The sequence below is a fragment of the Desmodus rotundus genome, chromosome 12 (genome assembly GCF_022682495.2).
Source record: "Desmodus rotundus isolate HL8 chromosome 12, HLdesRot8A.1, whole genome shotgun sequence".
Classification (NCBI taxonomy): Eukaryota; Metazoa; Chordata; class Mammalia; order Chiroptera; family Phyllostomidae; genus Desmodus; species Desmodus rotundus.
Genome location: NC_071398.1, coordinates 101,237,994 through 101,253,412, shown reverse-complemented (window position 1 = coordinate 101,253,412; position 15,419 = coordinate 101,237,994). Strand labels below are relative to the sequence as shown.

The 15,419-nt window shown below is 62.3% G+C and overlaps 1 protein-coding gene across 2 annotated transcripts in view; it reads left to right on the top strand.

Annotated features, from left to right (window-relative positions):
• The window catches only part of NOS1AP (nitric oxide synthase 1 adaptor protein), a 91,829-nt gene that overhangs the window by 12,331 nt on the left and 64,079 nt on the right, over positions 1–15,419 (top strand). For both annotated transcript variants that reach the window (XM_053914742.1, XM_053914743.2), the window contains exon 2: positions 14,364–14,435. In XM_053914742.1, the coding sequence (XP_053770717.1) occupies positions 14,364–14,435 (72 nt within the window). The remainder of the gene's footprint in view (positions 1–14,363; positions 14,436–15,419) is intronic.

The window sequence follows — 15,419 nt, the reverse complement described above, 5'->3', positions numbered from 1 at the left end:
AGGGAAGCCACATCCCAGTCACTTAGTGCCCATGCTGGCTGACAGATGCATGGGGACAAACAGCCAGGACCAGCCCATGGGTGTCCCAGCCAGGCACGTGCCCTGGTGCCTGGGGCTAGAGCTCCTTCTCCCTGAGCCACGCACCAGAACGTGGCTGGAGGGGAACTGTGCGTGAGCAGATTCACTCCTCACTGTCCTCCATTCTCCAATATTCACACCTTTTGCTGCTCTATGAATCAGTATTTTAAGAATTAGTCATCCATTTTTCTCTATTGCAGCCAAAAGAGAAGCGTTTTGAAAAGCAGCAGAATCCTACAGGGTCAGACTCTCACAGGCAAAGGAGAAGAGGGCTGAGCTGCGGCCGTAGCTTCTGCAGGCGTTCAGGCAGGAAGAGGCCCGCCAGGGCCTCAGCCTTTCCGGGAGTGACCGCTGCCCGGTGTTCAGGGGTCAGACACCTGGCTTCTGCTAACGCCCACTACAGCCCAGCCGCACATGAGGGCCACCGGAGAACTTAGAGGACGCACATGCCGGCTCCCCGCATGCTAACCCCACGTGCCGGGCTGAGGGCCCCAGCCCCCTCGCCGTCATGGCTCCCGGTGGCTGCAGCGTGCAGCCGGGAGAGTGGAGGTGCTCGGAACTGGGGCGTCTGTGCGAGGCCCCGACGCACAGGCCCGATTCTAGGCCAGAGCCCTTTCTGTGGGTTTCTGGTGCGAAGCCCTACAGGTGACGCTAGGGGGCGGTTGGCGGGGGTGGCGCCCCGTTGGCAGGTGGGTTGGAAGGGTAAAGGCCGTGGGCCAGGACCCGTGCGGTGTCCATCCCCACACCAGTGACGTCTGCCACAGCGTGTCGTCACGTGCGACCGTGTGCGGGGCGGTTGGTTTTCCAAGAACCCCCTTCGTGGGACGCCAGCGCCTCCTGGCTGCCCTCCGCGGCGTCCCCTTCAGGTCCCCGTGGGCCCCTCCTGTGTTTGCTTTTCAGTTTGGGACCTTCCCTGTGTCCGAGGTCTTTGTCAGGGTCATTTTCTCCCGCATTCGTGCTGGTTAATGTCCATTTCTAAGGTGGTTTTTCTATTTCTGGTTTTTCTTTCCCTTGAGTTCTGGTACTTTGTTTCCGAACTTTCCTACTTCTAGTTTATCCCTTGATGTCTTGCACAATTTAAAATATTGTGGACTCGTTTGTAAGCTCGCGTGTTTGTCCGTCGTTGAGTCTGTGTCTTTGGCGAGCTGCATTGTCACACGTCCCCAGAGGTGCTGCTCTGCTTCTGTTCTCTCTTTTATGAAAACGCCGGTGGAGTTGACCTTGATACTTCTCTGTTGTCAATTTTGTGAACGTCCGTCCCTGCGCTTTTAAAGGGCGGTAAGTTCGGTAGCATTGCTGACTTCACAGATCCTCTCTGTCGTCCTCCACAGATGAGACAAATGTGGCTGTCCCCTCCCCTCGTACCTGAATTGTCTCTTCCTCTCCTGCCGCACTGGGTGCCGCCTGCGGCTTCCTCTGCCCGAGAGCCCATGGGGCCGGTGTCCGCCCCACAGACGCTGTGGCCCACCCTTTCCTGGTCTGTCTGCCGCTCACTGCTGCCCAGCGTGGGCTCTGGGAGCTGTGGGCCCTCTGGCTTGTCCTTCAGAGTCGGCCTGTGCCTTGAAGTTCGCTCCACAGGGACACCAGCGTCAGGCTGGCTGCTGGGGTTTGTCCCCATTGCGTGTGCCTTGCTGTGGGGCTGTCTTGTCACCACATTCTGCTGGGTGCTGTCCACAAGGTTTAATTTGCTGTTCAGCTTGTCTGTGGCAGACGTGGGAAGAGGAGACAGGGTCAGGGTCACTGAGATGTAGGTTCTAAGTCAGCTCCTTGCTTTACGGACGAGGGACAGGGGCTCAGAGACTTGGCAGCCACGTGTTCCCACTGCTGCTGACCCCGAGGAGAGCGGGATGGGCGGGGCCGCCCGCCTGACCAGGACGGTTGTTGCCGCGTGGAGTGCCGAGCGAACAGACGGCTGTCCTGGGAGGACGCCTGTTGTGGAGTAAATTGCAGGGTGTCCACGCTGTTGTTTAAGACGTGGGTGTTTCAGCTGGTGGGTTTTCTCAAAATAGAGGCGCACGGATGGGGCGGTGCGTGTGCCGCATTCATCGCAGTGTGAGAGCCCCGACGGCAGCCTCGGGGCAGCGCCCGGAGCCTTCCATGCCACCGGGAGACTCACTGTGGCCAGTCTCCCGGTGGCCGTGACACTCCCAAGGACAGGGGGTGTCTCTGCCAGCGCTCTGGGCCGCTCCGGACAGGGGTTTGCGATGGATGGTTCAGCAGGCTCACACGCATGCGCCTCAACCGACGCGCTGTCTAGTGGTCTCTCGTTTCTGCGGCCGAGGTCGCAGTGGCTCACACCTGCACTCCCGCACCTGGCAGGTGACCTGTGCTACATATACACGCACTGAACGAGTCTCTGGAGAAACGGGACCAACACGTGGACAGGTGAGCAAGCTGAAATTCTGCGAGTCATGGAACGCTGAACAATGCGCCCACCTCCGTGGAAGAGGGTGCAGGCTTCCCAGAAGAAATGGTCGGGAGGAGCCGGGTCCTCGCTCTGCGTCTCCCACGCCCACCTGCACCCTCACTACCGTGAGGGCAGCGCCGCATGAGGGACGCCCACGGGCAGGTGTGTTCTGCCCTGAGGGAGAAGTGGTGGGGGGGGTGGGAGGGACACTCGTTCCTCCATCTTCTGCGTGCCTTGCTGCCCGCTCCCCACCTGGCTGGTGGGCTTTCGCAGTTTCTCAGACACTTTAATGACTGTGTCTGGTCTTCAGAGCCTGTATTTGAGAGTTATTTTTGTGTCCACTCGCAGGCAGGGAAATGGCACCCAGCCACTAAGGGTCGTGGCATCCCTCAGCCAGTGGGAGGCAGTTTCCTGGGACTCCAGAGCCCCCCACCGTATTGTGTGCTGGCCCCCGGAGCTGTTTTGATAAAGGGTGTGCCCCCAAGCGGACGCTCCGTGAGGAGCATCAGGTGGGCGGGGCTCATGGGCACAGTGTCATTATTGCCGTCCCGGGCTCGTCCAGAGCTCTGCCGTGAGCCAGATGCCATGCTCCGTGTCAGGGGTAGGACCTCGGACGAGACAGTGCTGGCTGCAGGGGGCTGCGGCGTAGCCATGGGTCATGTCAGGTGGGCATGTCCAGTGGGCTCTGCAGAGTTGCCTGGTCTGCAGGTGTGCAGAGCACCTGTCCCGGGCGTCACGCTGGCACCTGCCCGCAGCCACTGAGACACGTTTTATTCCCGTCCATCTACCGGGCTACAGGGTCCATCCGCTGTCGCAGCGACACCTGGGTTTGTGTCTAAGGGACGGTGGCCTGGGTCCCAGCCAGGCCGACGTATGAAAGAACAGCATCGCCTCTGTGATCTATCCCGTTTGAAACTGACCTGGTGACTTGGGTGCGTCAGGGCCCTGGTGGCCGAGCCCCTCCTTCTGCAGCCCTCCCTGCTCGACCCACCTGGGCTGAGGGCCCTGCAGAGGCCTGGGAGGAGCTGGCCTAGGGTGCAGGTGGGAACCAGGTGCAGGTGGGAACCGGAAGGGAAGAGGGGTGTTCAGAAGGTCAGTGCCGCCAGTTTTACTCTGGGTGAGGCCCGTCTGTGAGGGATGGGGCCGCACGCCCGGGCCAGGTGGCTCGCTTGGGTGGTGCGCCCTCGGGTACCCGAGAGGCTGTGAGTGCGATCCCTGGCCAGGGCACATACCTGGGTTGGGGTTTGGTCCCCAGTCCTGGCGCGCGGGAGGCAACTGACCGATGTTTCCTCTCTCCCCTTCTCTCTGAAAGCAATGAAAAAATGTCCTCAGCTGAGTATTTTAAAAAAGGAGAATTAAACGACTCACGGCCGAGACCGTCAGCGTGTGGGGTCCTAACGAGAGGCACGTGGCTTCGAATAGTGAGAACTCGCACTGCGCTTCGCCCGGGCACGTCCCCTGGGCCCCCGGTCCCCACAGGACGTCCGGCACCCAGGCGGGAGGTGGTGGGAGGGGGAGGATCAAGAAATTGGATGGGCCTCCATGGGAGGTTCTGGAATGTGGGCCCGGCCTCTGAGGTGTGCGGCTGCGGTCACAGCCCTGTCCCCTGCTCCAGAGCTGGGCCATGGTCACCTTTGGGTGCGGCCACTGTGTCGCCACCTTCCGCACAGCTGTGGCTCCGGGACCTATGTGCGCGGATCTGCTGCGGGGTGGTTGCCTCTTGGTGTCCTGCGGGAGACGTGGGAGACGCTGCCTTTTGTGTGCTCCAGCCCCCAACCCCTGGCCCGTCCTGGTGCATTTCCGGTCCTGTCGGGGGTCCCACATTCCCTGGGCCCGGCACGGCGCACGCCCTGAGCTCGCTCCAGCTGCGGCTCAGACAGGTCTTGGCTGAGCTGGTCTTTGAGCACGCGGGTTCCCTACGTGTTACCCGGACTGAGCCCTAGTGAGGGGCGCTGGGGGTGCTGTGGGGTTTCTTCCAAAAGTGCGTTTGCGTTCCGGGGGTGGCAGGTGGGGGAAAGGCTGCAGGGCAGGTGGAGGCAGGTGCAGCTTCCCCCGGAACACATCTTGCTCAGAATGCTGTGCTCTCATTGGCCCAGGCCACACGTGCCCGTGCCACTGTCCCCCTGGTCTCCTCCCCTGATCAAGGGAGCGCAGCTCCCTGTCGACAGACCTCGTTTCTTCTGTCGGTCGTGATCACTCGGTGGCCCACCGTGCGGTCCCCTGTCTGTTCAGTGTCCTGTCACCACATTGGGTACTGGTCAACAGGCCGGCCTGGAGCACTGTGCCCTTGGGGACATTCCCCGGGGCATCCGCTCGGTTTGATCTAGCTGCTGCCCGACCTCAGCAGGGCAGCCCTTTCTAGGGGCCGTTCCAGGGCTCCACTGTGAGCTGCTGGCGTCTTTTCTGATCCTAATTAAGGTAAAGAGAGGCGGAACGTCCCTGGCAGAGCGGCAGGGTCCCAGGCCTCCGACCATGGCTTTGGACCAGTCCCCAGGCAGCTCCCCTGTGACAGAGGGAGCAGTCTGCAGGGGCCCTGCCAGACTCGCAGGAGGCAGCCAGTGAGAATGCTCGGGGCACCGCCGCTGCACCAGGTAGGCCTTGGCGACTGCGGAGACACTGAATCTGGTGCAGTGGCACATGTGTGTCCCAGACACGCTGACCCCAGGGTGTGCATGCCAGGGTTGGCCGAGACCTTCAGATCCTGGGGTTGGGGCGGGTGTTGTGGGAGGTCAAGGTATAGCCCCGGGAGGGAGAGGTCCTGGGTGCACCACCTCAAACCCAGCTCCCTGCGGCGGAAAGCGGTGCCTCAGACGCCCTGGGCACGTGGAGCTTGTTGGAGAGAGGGTGTGTCCCAGGTGACTCCCAGGCAGGGGGGCCAGGGACGGTCCCGGTGGGAAACTAGGCTAGGTGGATGCGAAATGGGGTCATTTTCTGTTCCCCTGGATCAGATGGGAGCACACGTGGCCTTGGTGGAGAGAAGTGGAGGGGAGCATAGGCTCCTCCCTGAGCGCCAGGCGCGGTGGGACAGGGGAGAAGCCTCGGTCGGGAGGGGTCTCGGGGTGCGAGATGGTGACTCCAGCTCGTTCTCCTCTGCTCAGCACGCAGGAGCAATGCAGAGACTCTGAGGACAGCGTGGGGACTGGGACCCGGGCTTCTGGTCTCCAGCCAGCTCCCCAGCCACGGGCCCGGAGCCAGACGCCGGGGTCCAACACCGGTGGTTCTGAGCCCAGAGCTCGCTTCTGCCCGCGCCCCGGCTTCCTGTTTGCTCTGGCTGTTCTCTCAGCCGTCGCCTTTCCTGCCCGTCCTCGGTGGCCTCTTCTGACTTGGCACGGTTGAAACTTCAGTGTCGGCGAGGTCTGGTGACAGGAGCGGGGGGGATGTCACGGGGTCACATGTCGGCCGAGTCTTTAGGGTCCATTGCTTCCGCTCCAAGTTCGTCCTCTGGTGGCCACGTACCTCCGACCTTCTCCAGCCGACTGCCCGTGTGTGAGTCCGCTCGCCCATCTGTTCTCGGAGTCTGAGCTTTGGCGCATGGATGCGACTGCAGCAGAGGCCGGTCCCTGCGTTTGGTCACGTCCCCATCCGGCCAACGCAGGCCTTTCTGCCGGTCCTCTTTATGCGTCTCACGTACTCCTGATGGAGCCCCTGTCGGCCCCACTGGGCCTGAACCCAGCGGCCACTTATGGTTTCTCTGAAAGTCTAAATGGGGCCGTTGTGCCATCCTGGGTTATTGTTCTGAAAGTGTGATGCTTTATAGGAACTAGATTTCGGAATCATCCCTCTGTTTGGTAACCTGACAGCGGTATGTACGTAGTTGGTGTTTGTGTAGCTGCCGGCGTCCCGCTGGGGCATCGGGTGGTCCTTAGCATTTAGTTGGGCTGCCATGGAAGACGCCCCCCGAGAAACCTGTTGCGACTGGTCTTCATCGCCGTACCCTCGCAGCCTGCACGGCGGAGGTGGGTGCTCACCAAGTGCTCCGGCTTCTCCTCAATTGCAGTGCGGTTCAGTCCTCTCAGCGACAGGAAGCCAAGGTGTTTACAGATCGTCCTTGTTATTTTTGTGGCCAGCGGAAGCAAGTGGCATTTGCCGAGGGCCACGCACATGCTTGGTCGATGCGAAGCGGAACGTAGGGCCGGGCCTGGTCCCTGCTCCGAGCGTCACATCGGGGAGCAGGGCAGAGGGGGGGAAGGAAGAGAAGGTGTTTTCCCAGAACTGTACCTACTCCACGGGGGAGGGAAAATGAACATAGTTCGAAGGGACACCTTAGGAACTCGGTTGAATGGGGTAAAGCCCAGGTGGCAGCTGTCATGGCGGCGAGCCTGCGGAGTCACGCGGCTCTGCCGGGTGAGTCACCACGAGCACAGGTATGACGGATGACACATCTCAGCGGCGAGGGGTGGAAAGTTTAAGGTCAAAGGAAGGTGAAAGGGGTCCTGAAGCCCATCCTGGACTCCTCTCCCCCTCTGATGGGCCGCATCTGATGACTGTGGGGCTGTCCCTCCTGCCTCTCGGGCCCATCGTCCCTCCCGCCCCTCACCCAGGAAGCTGCTATTTAACCTGATCACAGGTTGCTGTACAGAATCCTTACATCTCCCGTGAGAGGGCGTGTGGCACGGGAGCTGCCCAGAGGCCATGCCGGTCCGGGCCCCCAGCCGCTGCCCGCCCACCCTCAGGCCCCGTCTCCTCCAGCCTGCACCCGGCCAGGCCGTCTCAGGAGGGTGCGGATGCGCTTCCGTGCCCCTGGACAGACGGAGCCCCACCCCAAGTGGGGAGTGCGGGACGTGACTGGCTGAAGCACGAGTCTGTCGGCGTGTGCTGTTGGCCCCTAGGCGGCGTGTGGTTCTAGTTGTTACATCCTCGTGGTAACGGCCGCGGCTAGGGGACATGCTGGCTGGGTCAGGTCCGCGGCAGGCTCCCAAGGATGGACAGTGTGCTCGCTTCGTGCCATGGAGACATGTGGCCTTCACCTGCGGCAAGGGGAAGGGACAGGCTCTTGGAAAGGCGGGAAGACGAGTTCCTGTGGCTCTCTGGAGGACTTCCAGTGCTGGAGGCGGGAGCGGTGGGCACAGGTGTCCTGAGTCTGTGGCTCTGACCTTGCTGGGGGACACCTGTTCCGTCTGCGGAGCTGGCACAGACTGGACTCTGGGAAGGCTCTGTGTCTCCCAAGGGGATGGCGAGTCTGTGCCCGGGGGGCAGGCCCAGCTTTGCTTTGTTGCTTGGCAGTGACTGTCACCATCGGGGTATCGGCCCCTCCGCCCTCTGCTTGGGTCTCCTGCCCTTGTCACTGCAGCGCCACCTTGTGCTCCTGTCGGGCTCTGTCCTTCTCAGAATACGTCCCCGTGGGCCCCTGGTGCGAGGCTCGCAGTCACTCTGCACGGGCGGGAGAGCAGGCGGAGCCTGGAGGGGCCCGTGTGCCGAGTGCGTGTGGTTTCCCTCCGGCGTGGAAGTGTGGGCGGAATGGCCCAGGACGATAAGCCTTTGCAGTGATGGGGGGTGGCTGCGGTTCTTGGCATTTGCACAGAAATGCATGTGACACTGGTGTGTGCTCACCGGTCATTGTCTTAGGCCCCGAGCAGCCTTGTACTCTGTCCGTTTGGCTCCCGGTCTGTCCCGGGCAGACGACGGAGGAGCAGGCTGGTGGCTGAGTGTGGTGTCAGAGGGTGTCCCTGGAGCCTACCTGCCTGGGCCCCCCGAGGGGCTGGTCTTCTCTCCTCCCTGTTTCTGCCGCCTTCCCCGTGACTACGGGAGAGGTGGTGTGCTCTGCTGGCAGGGCTGCTGGCACCTGCAGCACCCCGGAGGCCAGGCACGTTCACCGTCTCCCAGGTGAAGCCACTGGGGGCGGAGGGGCGGGGGGGGGGGACACAGCACCGAGGGCCACCAGCCAGGGACGGGCGTGCCCAGCCCCGGTTCCCGGGATGTGGAGGCCACAGCGCTCAGACCAGGGCAGCTCCGGACAAACGGGTTGGTTGGTCCTCGCAAATATGGTGAGAGTTGCTTCCTTGGGGTCTTCCCTGCTCTGCGCACCCAAGTGACCACACCGCTCACAAGTGTCCTCGCAAGACATCCTTAGCAGGTGGCCCTGGGCTCATCCCTGCTTGTCCTCCTTGGAGCCGCCGGGACCCCAGGGACGAGAGGGCTGATGCGGCCTTGCAGGCCACGTCCTCCGTGCCCCTGAGCACTGGCCACTGAGGACAAGACCAGACAGGGTGTGTCAGGGACTCACAGGCTTGGGTGAGTGTGAGAGACCTCGGGGCTGGAGGGACCGCAGGGGACACGTGGCACTGTTGGGAAGGCTTCGTGTGTGGCAAGCAGGGAAGGGGCGATGAGGCCCTCCGGTGGGAGGAACGGGGGCATCTAGCCGGGTTGTCTGCTCAGCACCGGGGGGTGTGATATGAACCTTTCCAGCACTCTGCAGAAATCTTTGTGGAAATACCACTTTCTGCTCAGAAACATCTTTGAGGAGCGAGCAGAACCCATGCTGGCGTCGCTCCGAACAGAACGGGAGGCCTGCGGGGCTTTAGGCAGGTGCGGCCCGTCTCACTTCCGTTCCCTAGCGCATCTCTTCCTGTCCCCAGGATGGCCGCCCACAGGCCCTCCGTCCCCGTCCTGGGCCCCTCCGTCCCCGTCTGGGCCCCTCTGCGTTCCTCTCCAAGCCCGGTTCTCCTTGGGGCAGAGCCGCTCATTCCTTGTCGTCCTGCATGTCTTCTCTGCTTTGTGTCCCCCTGGATCCTGGCGAGTAGGAAGTGCTCTGTGACTTTCTAGTAAAGAAGCTGCGAGGCCGTGTGTTTTCCTGCAGGGTCTCACTGGATCCCCAGGCCACTCTGCAAGGTTCCAGCTCACAGATGTGGTGGCCGTGCTGGGGGGTCGACCTGCTGGCTTCGGTCCCTAGGACGGCTTCCCTGTGGCGGAGCTGGGGCTGGTCCAGGGGCTGCTCATCTGACTCTCCCACCGAGCGTTTGCCTGGAGCTGCCTGGGTCACAGTCTCACCCCAAGTCTGCTGCTCCCTGAGTGACCTTGAGCCGAACCCTCAGTCCTTGGACATCGGGTGTCCGGCCTTGTTGGAGCCGGAGAGCTTGGGGGAAGCTCCAGGGCCAATGTCCGTCCCGTAATGTCTGTTCCATCTCGTCTCCCCAGGAAGCGGTCTTCACAGTCCTGTCTGCCCTGGTCTCTGCCCCCACCACTGGCTCCGTGGTGGGCTCTTCCCATGGACTGACCTTGTCCCCAGGGCTCTCTCAGCCCCTCCTCTCCACCTCGGCGAGAGAAGCTGGTGCTGTGACTTAGTTGTCAGGCCTCCCGCTTCCTTGGGTCGCCTGGGGGACCGTGTCTTCACAGTCTCTGCAGGAGTCTGTGATGATGGCTCTGGGAGGGGCCCACTGGGTGGGGGCGGAGGAGTCTGGGGCCACCTGGAGGCGGGGCCACGACTAGATGGCATCTTACAGGTTCTTGCTGAACAGCAGGAAGACCTACCAGTTCAGCCACTTGTTGGATGGGCCAGGTCTTGTGCTGTGTGCTCAGGGCACAGCGGTGACAGCTGCCGTGGCACCAGTCACTGCTGTCTCATCAGGGGACGCAGTGAACCCAGGAACGGGATGAACGTAACTCACAGCTCTGCTGCGCGAGCCCGGTGTGCAGTGTGCTACTGGGCGGACCTGGTTGGGGAGTGGAGAGGGGCCACAGGTCCACGCCAGCAGTGACACTGTGTCGTCCCGCCACCCAGGGCCTCTGCAGCCAGGTCCTCTCCCCATTTAGAGAACCAGAAACCAGAGGTCAGGTTCCCATGCAGACAGATCCAGAGCCCAGGCTCCTTCTTCTCTGCCTGCTCCTGTCCTGCTCCCGCCCCGAAGAGTCCGTGGCCCAGGCTCTGGAACTCTGTGTGTGGCCACTGACCCTTGGTCACAGCGCAGGGAGGCTTCCCTGTGTGACTTGAAGGCCTGGGATCAGGGTCCCGCTGCCGCTGCACTCAGTACCGCCTCCTTCGATGCTAAACGATGCGAGACCTTCCATCCAGGGCACATCACCTTCCTGCTGAGGGGCTGCCCCCTCTGCTGGGCCCAGGGGCACGCTCTGCAGGGAGGGCTCAGGCGGCCGCGGTGGTGCCTGGAGCCGGGCGGTGTCCATGGGTCGTGGGTTCATTAGCCCCTTGGCCACCCTGCTCTGAGGCGGGGGGTTCGGGACTCGGGGCAAGGCCCCAGCCCTCCAGGGGCCCCCAGGGTGCTGTGGGGGCAGCTGGGCACGTGCGACGAGGCAGCCCTCCTGGCGCAGATGGGAGTGCCGGCGAGGAAAGGGAGACACGGGAGCACCTTTGGGTGGCTCAACATGGGAGCCCTGTGAGCACTGGCTGGGTGCCCACCTCCCCAGCACTGGTCACACATTCTCGTTGAACCCTTTTGTGACGTAACCTTGGACCTGACTGCTAACATTCCTTTTGGCTTTGACGTCTCTGCTCCTGTGACCCTGATTTTTAGCAGGTGTCGGCACAGATGGCTACTGAAGGGATGACTCAGACGGGCTGCCTCCCTGGTGATTTCTAGGTGCAACAGCGGGAGTGAGGCTTCTCCCTGACTGTGTGTGTTTTGGGAGAGACGACCCAGTGTGGCCGGGAGACCAAGGAAAGTGACCAGGCAGGCAGGGTGGCGGAGTAGAAACCAGGCCGGTTTGGACCCAGAGTGGGAGAGGTGGTGGGATCGCAGTCTGGGAAGGAAACCAGGAGCTGGGGAGACCAGCCCCGCCTCCGCCATCTGCGGAGAACTGCAGGGCCTGGCTCCTCGTGTGGAGGGTGCTGTGGGCTGTGGCCCTGGGACGAGCGGTTTGCAGAGAGAAGCCGAGAGCCAGAAAGGCCGGGATCCAGGGACCTTTACCTTGCGTCCACTTGCGGGCCTCTCCTTTTGCTGCAGCAGCCCAGGGCCCTGTGGCCTTTCCCATGGCCTGTCCTCCACGGGTCAGCCAGGGCTACCAGCCCCGTGACACAGTCTGCCGTCCTATTCTGAACACTGCGGGTGTTAGACCCAGCAGACAGTTTACCTGGCTGCTCCTGAGTCCTGAATCCGCCTCTCCGGAGGGGCGCCGCCGTCCCTTCTGCTGGGCTCTGTGCAGTCTGCTGTGCACAGGTCCCGTTCAGGGGCATCCAAGGACCTGGGTGGGGTGGAGTGGATGTCGGATACGCGGGCTCCCTCTGGGACACCCCCCTGTGAGGTGTCTGCCTCCCTTTGGCGTTCCTGGGGCTGCCCCGTCTCTGGGGGCTGCCCCGTCTCTGGTGCCTGCCCCGCCAGGTGTCTGAGCGAGCCGTTTGGCCTGTGCTCCAGCCGGTGCCGGCTGTGGGCTGTGCCGCGGGGCCGTGTGCTGGGCAGGCGCCGCGCTTACCGAGTGCCCGTCTCTGCCTGTGTGGGTCTCCCCAGTGCCTTTAGAGTTTAATTCATGGACTTCATTTTTTAAGAGTAATTTTATGATTAAGGAAAGATTGGGTACCAAGGACAGAGTTCCCGTAGACCCTCCTCCCCGATCTCCCCTGTTATCGGCCTCTTACTCAGCGTGGCGCACTTGTTACAGTCGGGCCACTGTGGGTACATCGTTGTTAACTGGTGTTCACTCTCTGTACTGACATTCTCCACAGTTATTTTGTATCCTGTCCAGACTTCTGTTTTCTGTTTGAAGGGGCCCAGTCTGATGACACAGTTGCTCCAACGTGGTCAGATGCAGAATCACCTGATGCGTCTATTTCTGGTTCATATGTGTCTTTTTCTGGTCTCCGGAAACACTCGTGAATAAAGGGAATTCCCCGAAGACCGCGAGGGCAGAAAGGCCAACAGGTCGAGGGGTGGCGGGGGTACTGGTGACCGTCGAGCTGTCACATCAGGCTGCTTTCGTGATGTGGTTTATGTATCAGGGGACACTACAGCTGAGTGTGTCTTCCGAAGTCAGTCTCCAGGAAACAGGGTGGAAGCAAGAAAGTGAAAAAAAACTGCGAGGTGTTATCTCGCTCAGAGGCTGAGGTTGCCCAGAAACCTGGAGGATTAGATACCGGGGCCCTTCGGTGAACCTCATTTGCAGTTAACGCCTGCTGACCTGGAAGGTGAAGCCACAGATACCCTGACCAGAGGGTCTCACATGGTGACTGCCCCGCGGGTTGCGTCTTCCTCGTGGCCATCCCTTTCTGGGTGCTCAGGGCAGAGAGGTCGCCCCGGTGGACGGCCGACACCAGGTGTCCTCTGGTGTGTTCTGCCCCTGCAGATTCTGCTCCCTCAGGAGGAAGCCTGCCCAGAGCTGTGCCTCTGTGCCCTGCACCCCACATTTCCTGATGCTTTGGGATTCCCAGCCCAGGGCACCACCCTTCCCGAGGAGGAGGAGGTGGGCTGGGCAGAGGGAGCAGGTGGGACGGGTGCCGTCCAGGCGGGTGTGCTCAGGCCTTGGCTGTCAGGGCCGCACACTCCTAGGCCCACCTGCCACGGTGAACTTGCTTGGCAACCAGGTCCTGGCACTCCCTGAGAGCTGAGGGGACAGGGCCCTGAGGCTCTGACTGCCAAGTGGACCCCAACAGCTGTCAGGGCGAGTGTCAGAGGGGAGCGTGGGGGCTTCCCCTGGCCAGAGGGCCTTTGAGGTCGGGCAGTTGTGGCCGAGAAACCCAGCCTCGTGTGGTGCCTGGCCCTGCGGGTCACGGCAGCGCCCGGAGGGCGAAGCACCGACCACAGTGGATCCGACCACCGTTGATCCGGCTGTGCTCTTATACACAGGGGCCGGGACCCGCCTGCAGGGTGTCCTCGGGCCCAGAGCCCGTGGGCCCACTGCTCCCTCCGGCCGCTCCAGCCTGCTCTTGTCCGTGCACTGGCACCGCCGCCGGTCAGTGCCGGGCAGCCCCGCGGGTGGGGCTCCTGTCTGAAAGCCTGCTTGCTCGCTGGGGGCCGGCCTTGCCCCACGTCTCAGGAAGAGCCTGCAGTTCCCGTAGCCACAGACCCGTCCTGACTCCCGCTCTTACCCCCGTGGACGCCGCCTTTGCTCGGGGTGCCGGCTTCCCCTGGGGCTGAGTTCTGGGGTAGCCCCTGGGCTCCTTCATGTGATGTGTGTGTCAGAAGGAGAGGCCGAGCCTGGGATGGGTTTGGGCCAAGAAAGACGCCCAGGCTGTATTTAGAGTGAAGAACCAGGGTACAGAGCCGTGAGAGTGACGGTGTGAGCCTCGTCACACCGAGCAAACACCCTACGTGTCCTGGTACGTCTTGTCCGCTGTCACGCGGAGCCGCACGCCGGGCTGTGCCGCTCGGACTTTCTTCTTCCGCTCTGCACATTCCTGGGCGATTCGAGTGGTGTCCAGGGAGGAGTCATTCGCACCCTAAACACTACCCGGCCCGTCGCTCTGTGCAGTCCGGTTAGGAGTTTTAATAAAACACAAAGCGCCCGTCCCTTCCCCCAGTCGGGAGCTCGCTCAGTGTGCGAGCTCTCCGAAACACCCAGGGCCCCCTGTGATTGGCTTTCGACTGAAAAAAATTCCCTTTCCTTTCATGTGGTTTTTGGGGTGCTTTACTCTGTGCACAGCAGGTTTGCGTAGGAGACTTCTCCCTCCTCTCCCGGGATCGCCCCTGGAGCCCCGTGTCGCAGGGAGGGAGGCCACTGTGCCAGCCCAGCTCAGGGGTCTTTCTGGAGCCTGCTGGGGTCGGTGCTGCGCCTCTGGGGAAGACTGCGATGACAGAGGAAGAACTTTGACATCTCGCTTCAAAATTTCCCCTTCGTGTGCTTTTGATACATAGAGCTAGAAGGAGTCACCCTGTTTGGCTGCTGCAAAATGGGGTGATGAACTGGACGGCCCCCCAAGGCCCGTCCACTGCGGCTCGCGCCGCGCTGGGGACGCGCACTGGCCCTGTTCTCACTGAGCGTTTCTTTCTCCCCGCAGTACGTCGGGAGCTTGGACGTGCCGCGGCCCAACAGCAGAGTGGAGATCGTGGCTGCCATGCGCCGGATCCGGGTGAGCGCTGGGGGCGGGGCTGCCCTGGGCCCTCCGGGGCCCCCCCCCAACACCGCAGGGAAGCTGTTCCCAGTTGGGGGCATGGCCTTGGTTAAAGGCCAAGGTCCACGTGGATGGGGCGGCTGCGGGGGCACCATCCTTCCTCTCAGCCAGCCTGCTGCTTCTCGCCCTGAGATGCCTGGCACCCTGGCGAGCAGACGGAGGTGTGGGGCCCAACAGGGTGTGAGAGGCAGTGGCAAGAGGGGTCTTAGTCAGAGAGTTAGGGAAGGGCTTGGTCAGGAGCAGCTAATTAGCACCGAACAGGAAAAGCATAGAGTCATTTCTGTGGTATGCTAGGATACCCATTCTGTGGTATCCACTCCCTTGACCAGTTGCTTTGGGCTCTGGGAGTGCACGTGCACCCCCCCTCCCGCCCCCGCGGCCACTGAGGGCCCTCGGGAGCCTGTGCTGGACGCTCCCTCCTGCCTCAGGTGCAGGGCAGAGCGAGCACTAAGGCGCCTCATTCTGACCGTCGTGAAGAGCTCTGTCCAGGGGCCGGCCCTGAGCGGGAGGGATCACTTCAGGTCTCTGTGTGCTGACGGCGGGCTGGGATTGGTCGGATGAGTCGAGGTGACTTTGGGAGCAAGTGGGTGTGGGGTGGCGGGAGTCATCCTGGGTGCAGCCTGTTTGGGCTCTGTCTTTTGGGGGAACCTACTGCTCCCCTAATTGCCCCATTACCTGTCATCCGTGGGGCCGTGTGCCAGGAGCTCTGTCCCTGTGACCTGCTTCCAGGGCTTAATGGGCAGCTCGTTGAGTTGGAGGGAGAAATTCATTGGCCACTGAGCTGCTTGGTCGGCTACCCACACCGAGTGGACTGGCCACCACCCACCTCTCGAGCTCTGGATGTGCGTGTCCTGCAGCCCCCAGTGCCCTGGGTGGGGGGACGTCCGGGTGGGGCTGCAGCCGTCAGGGACAGTCCCCTGCTTTGTCCGTCATGTTCAGCCG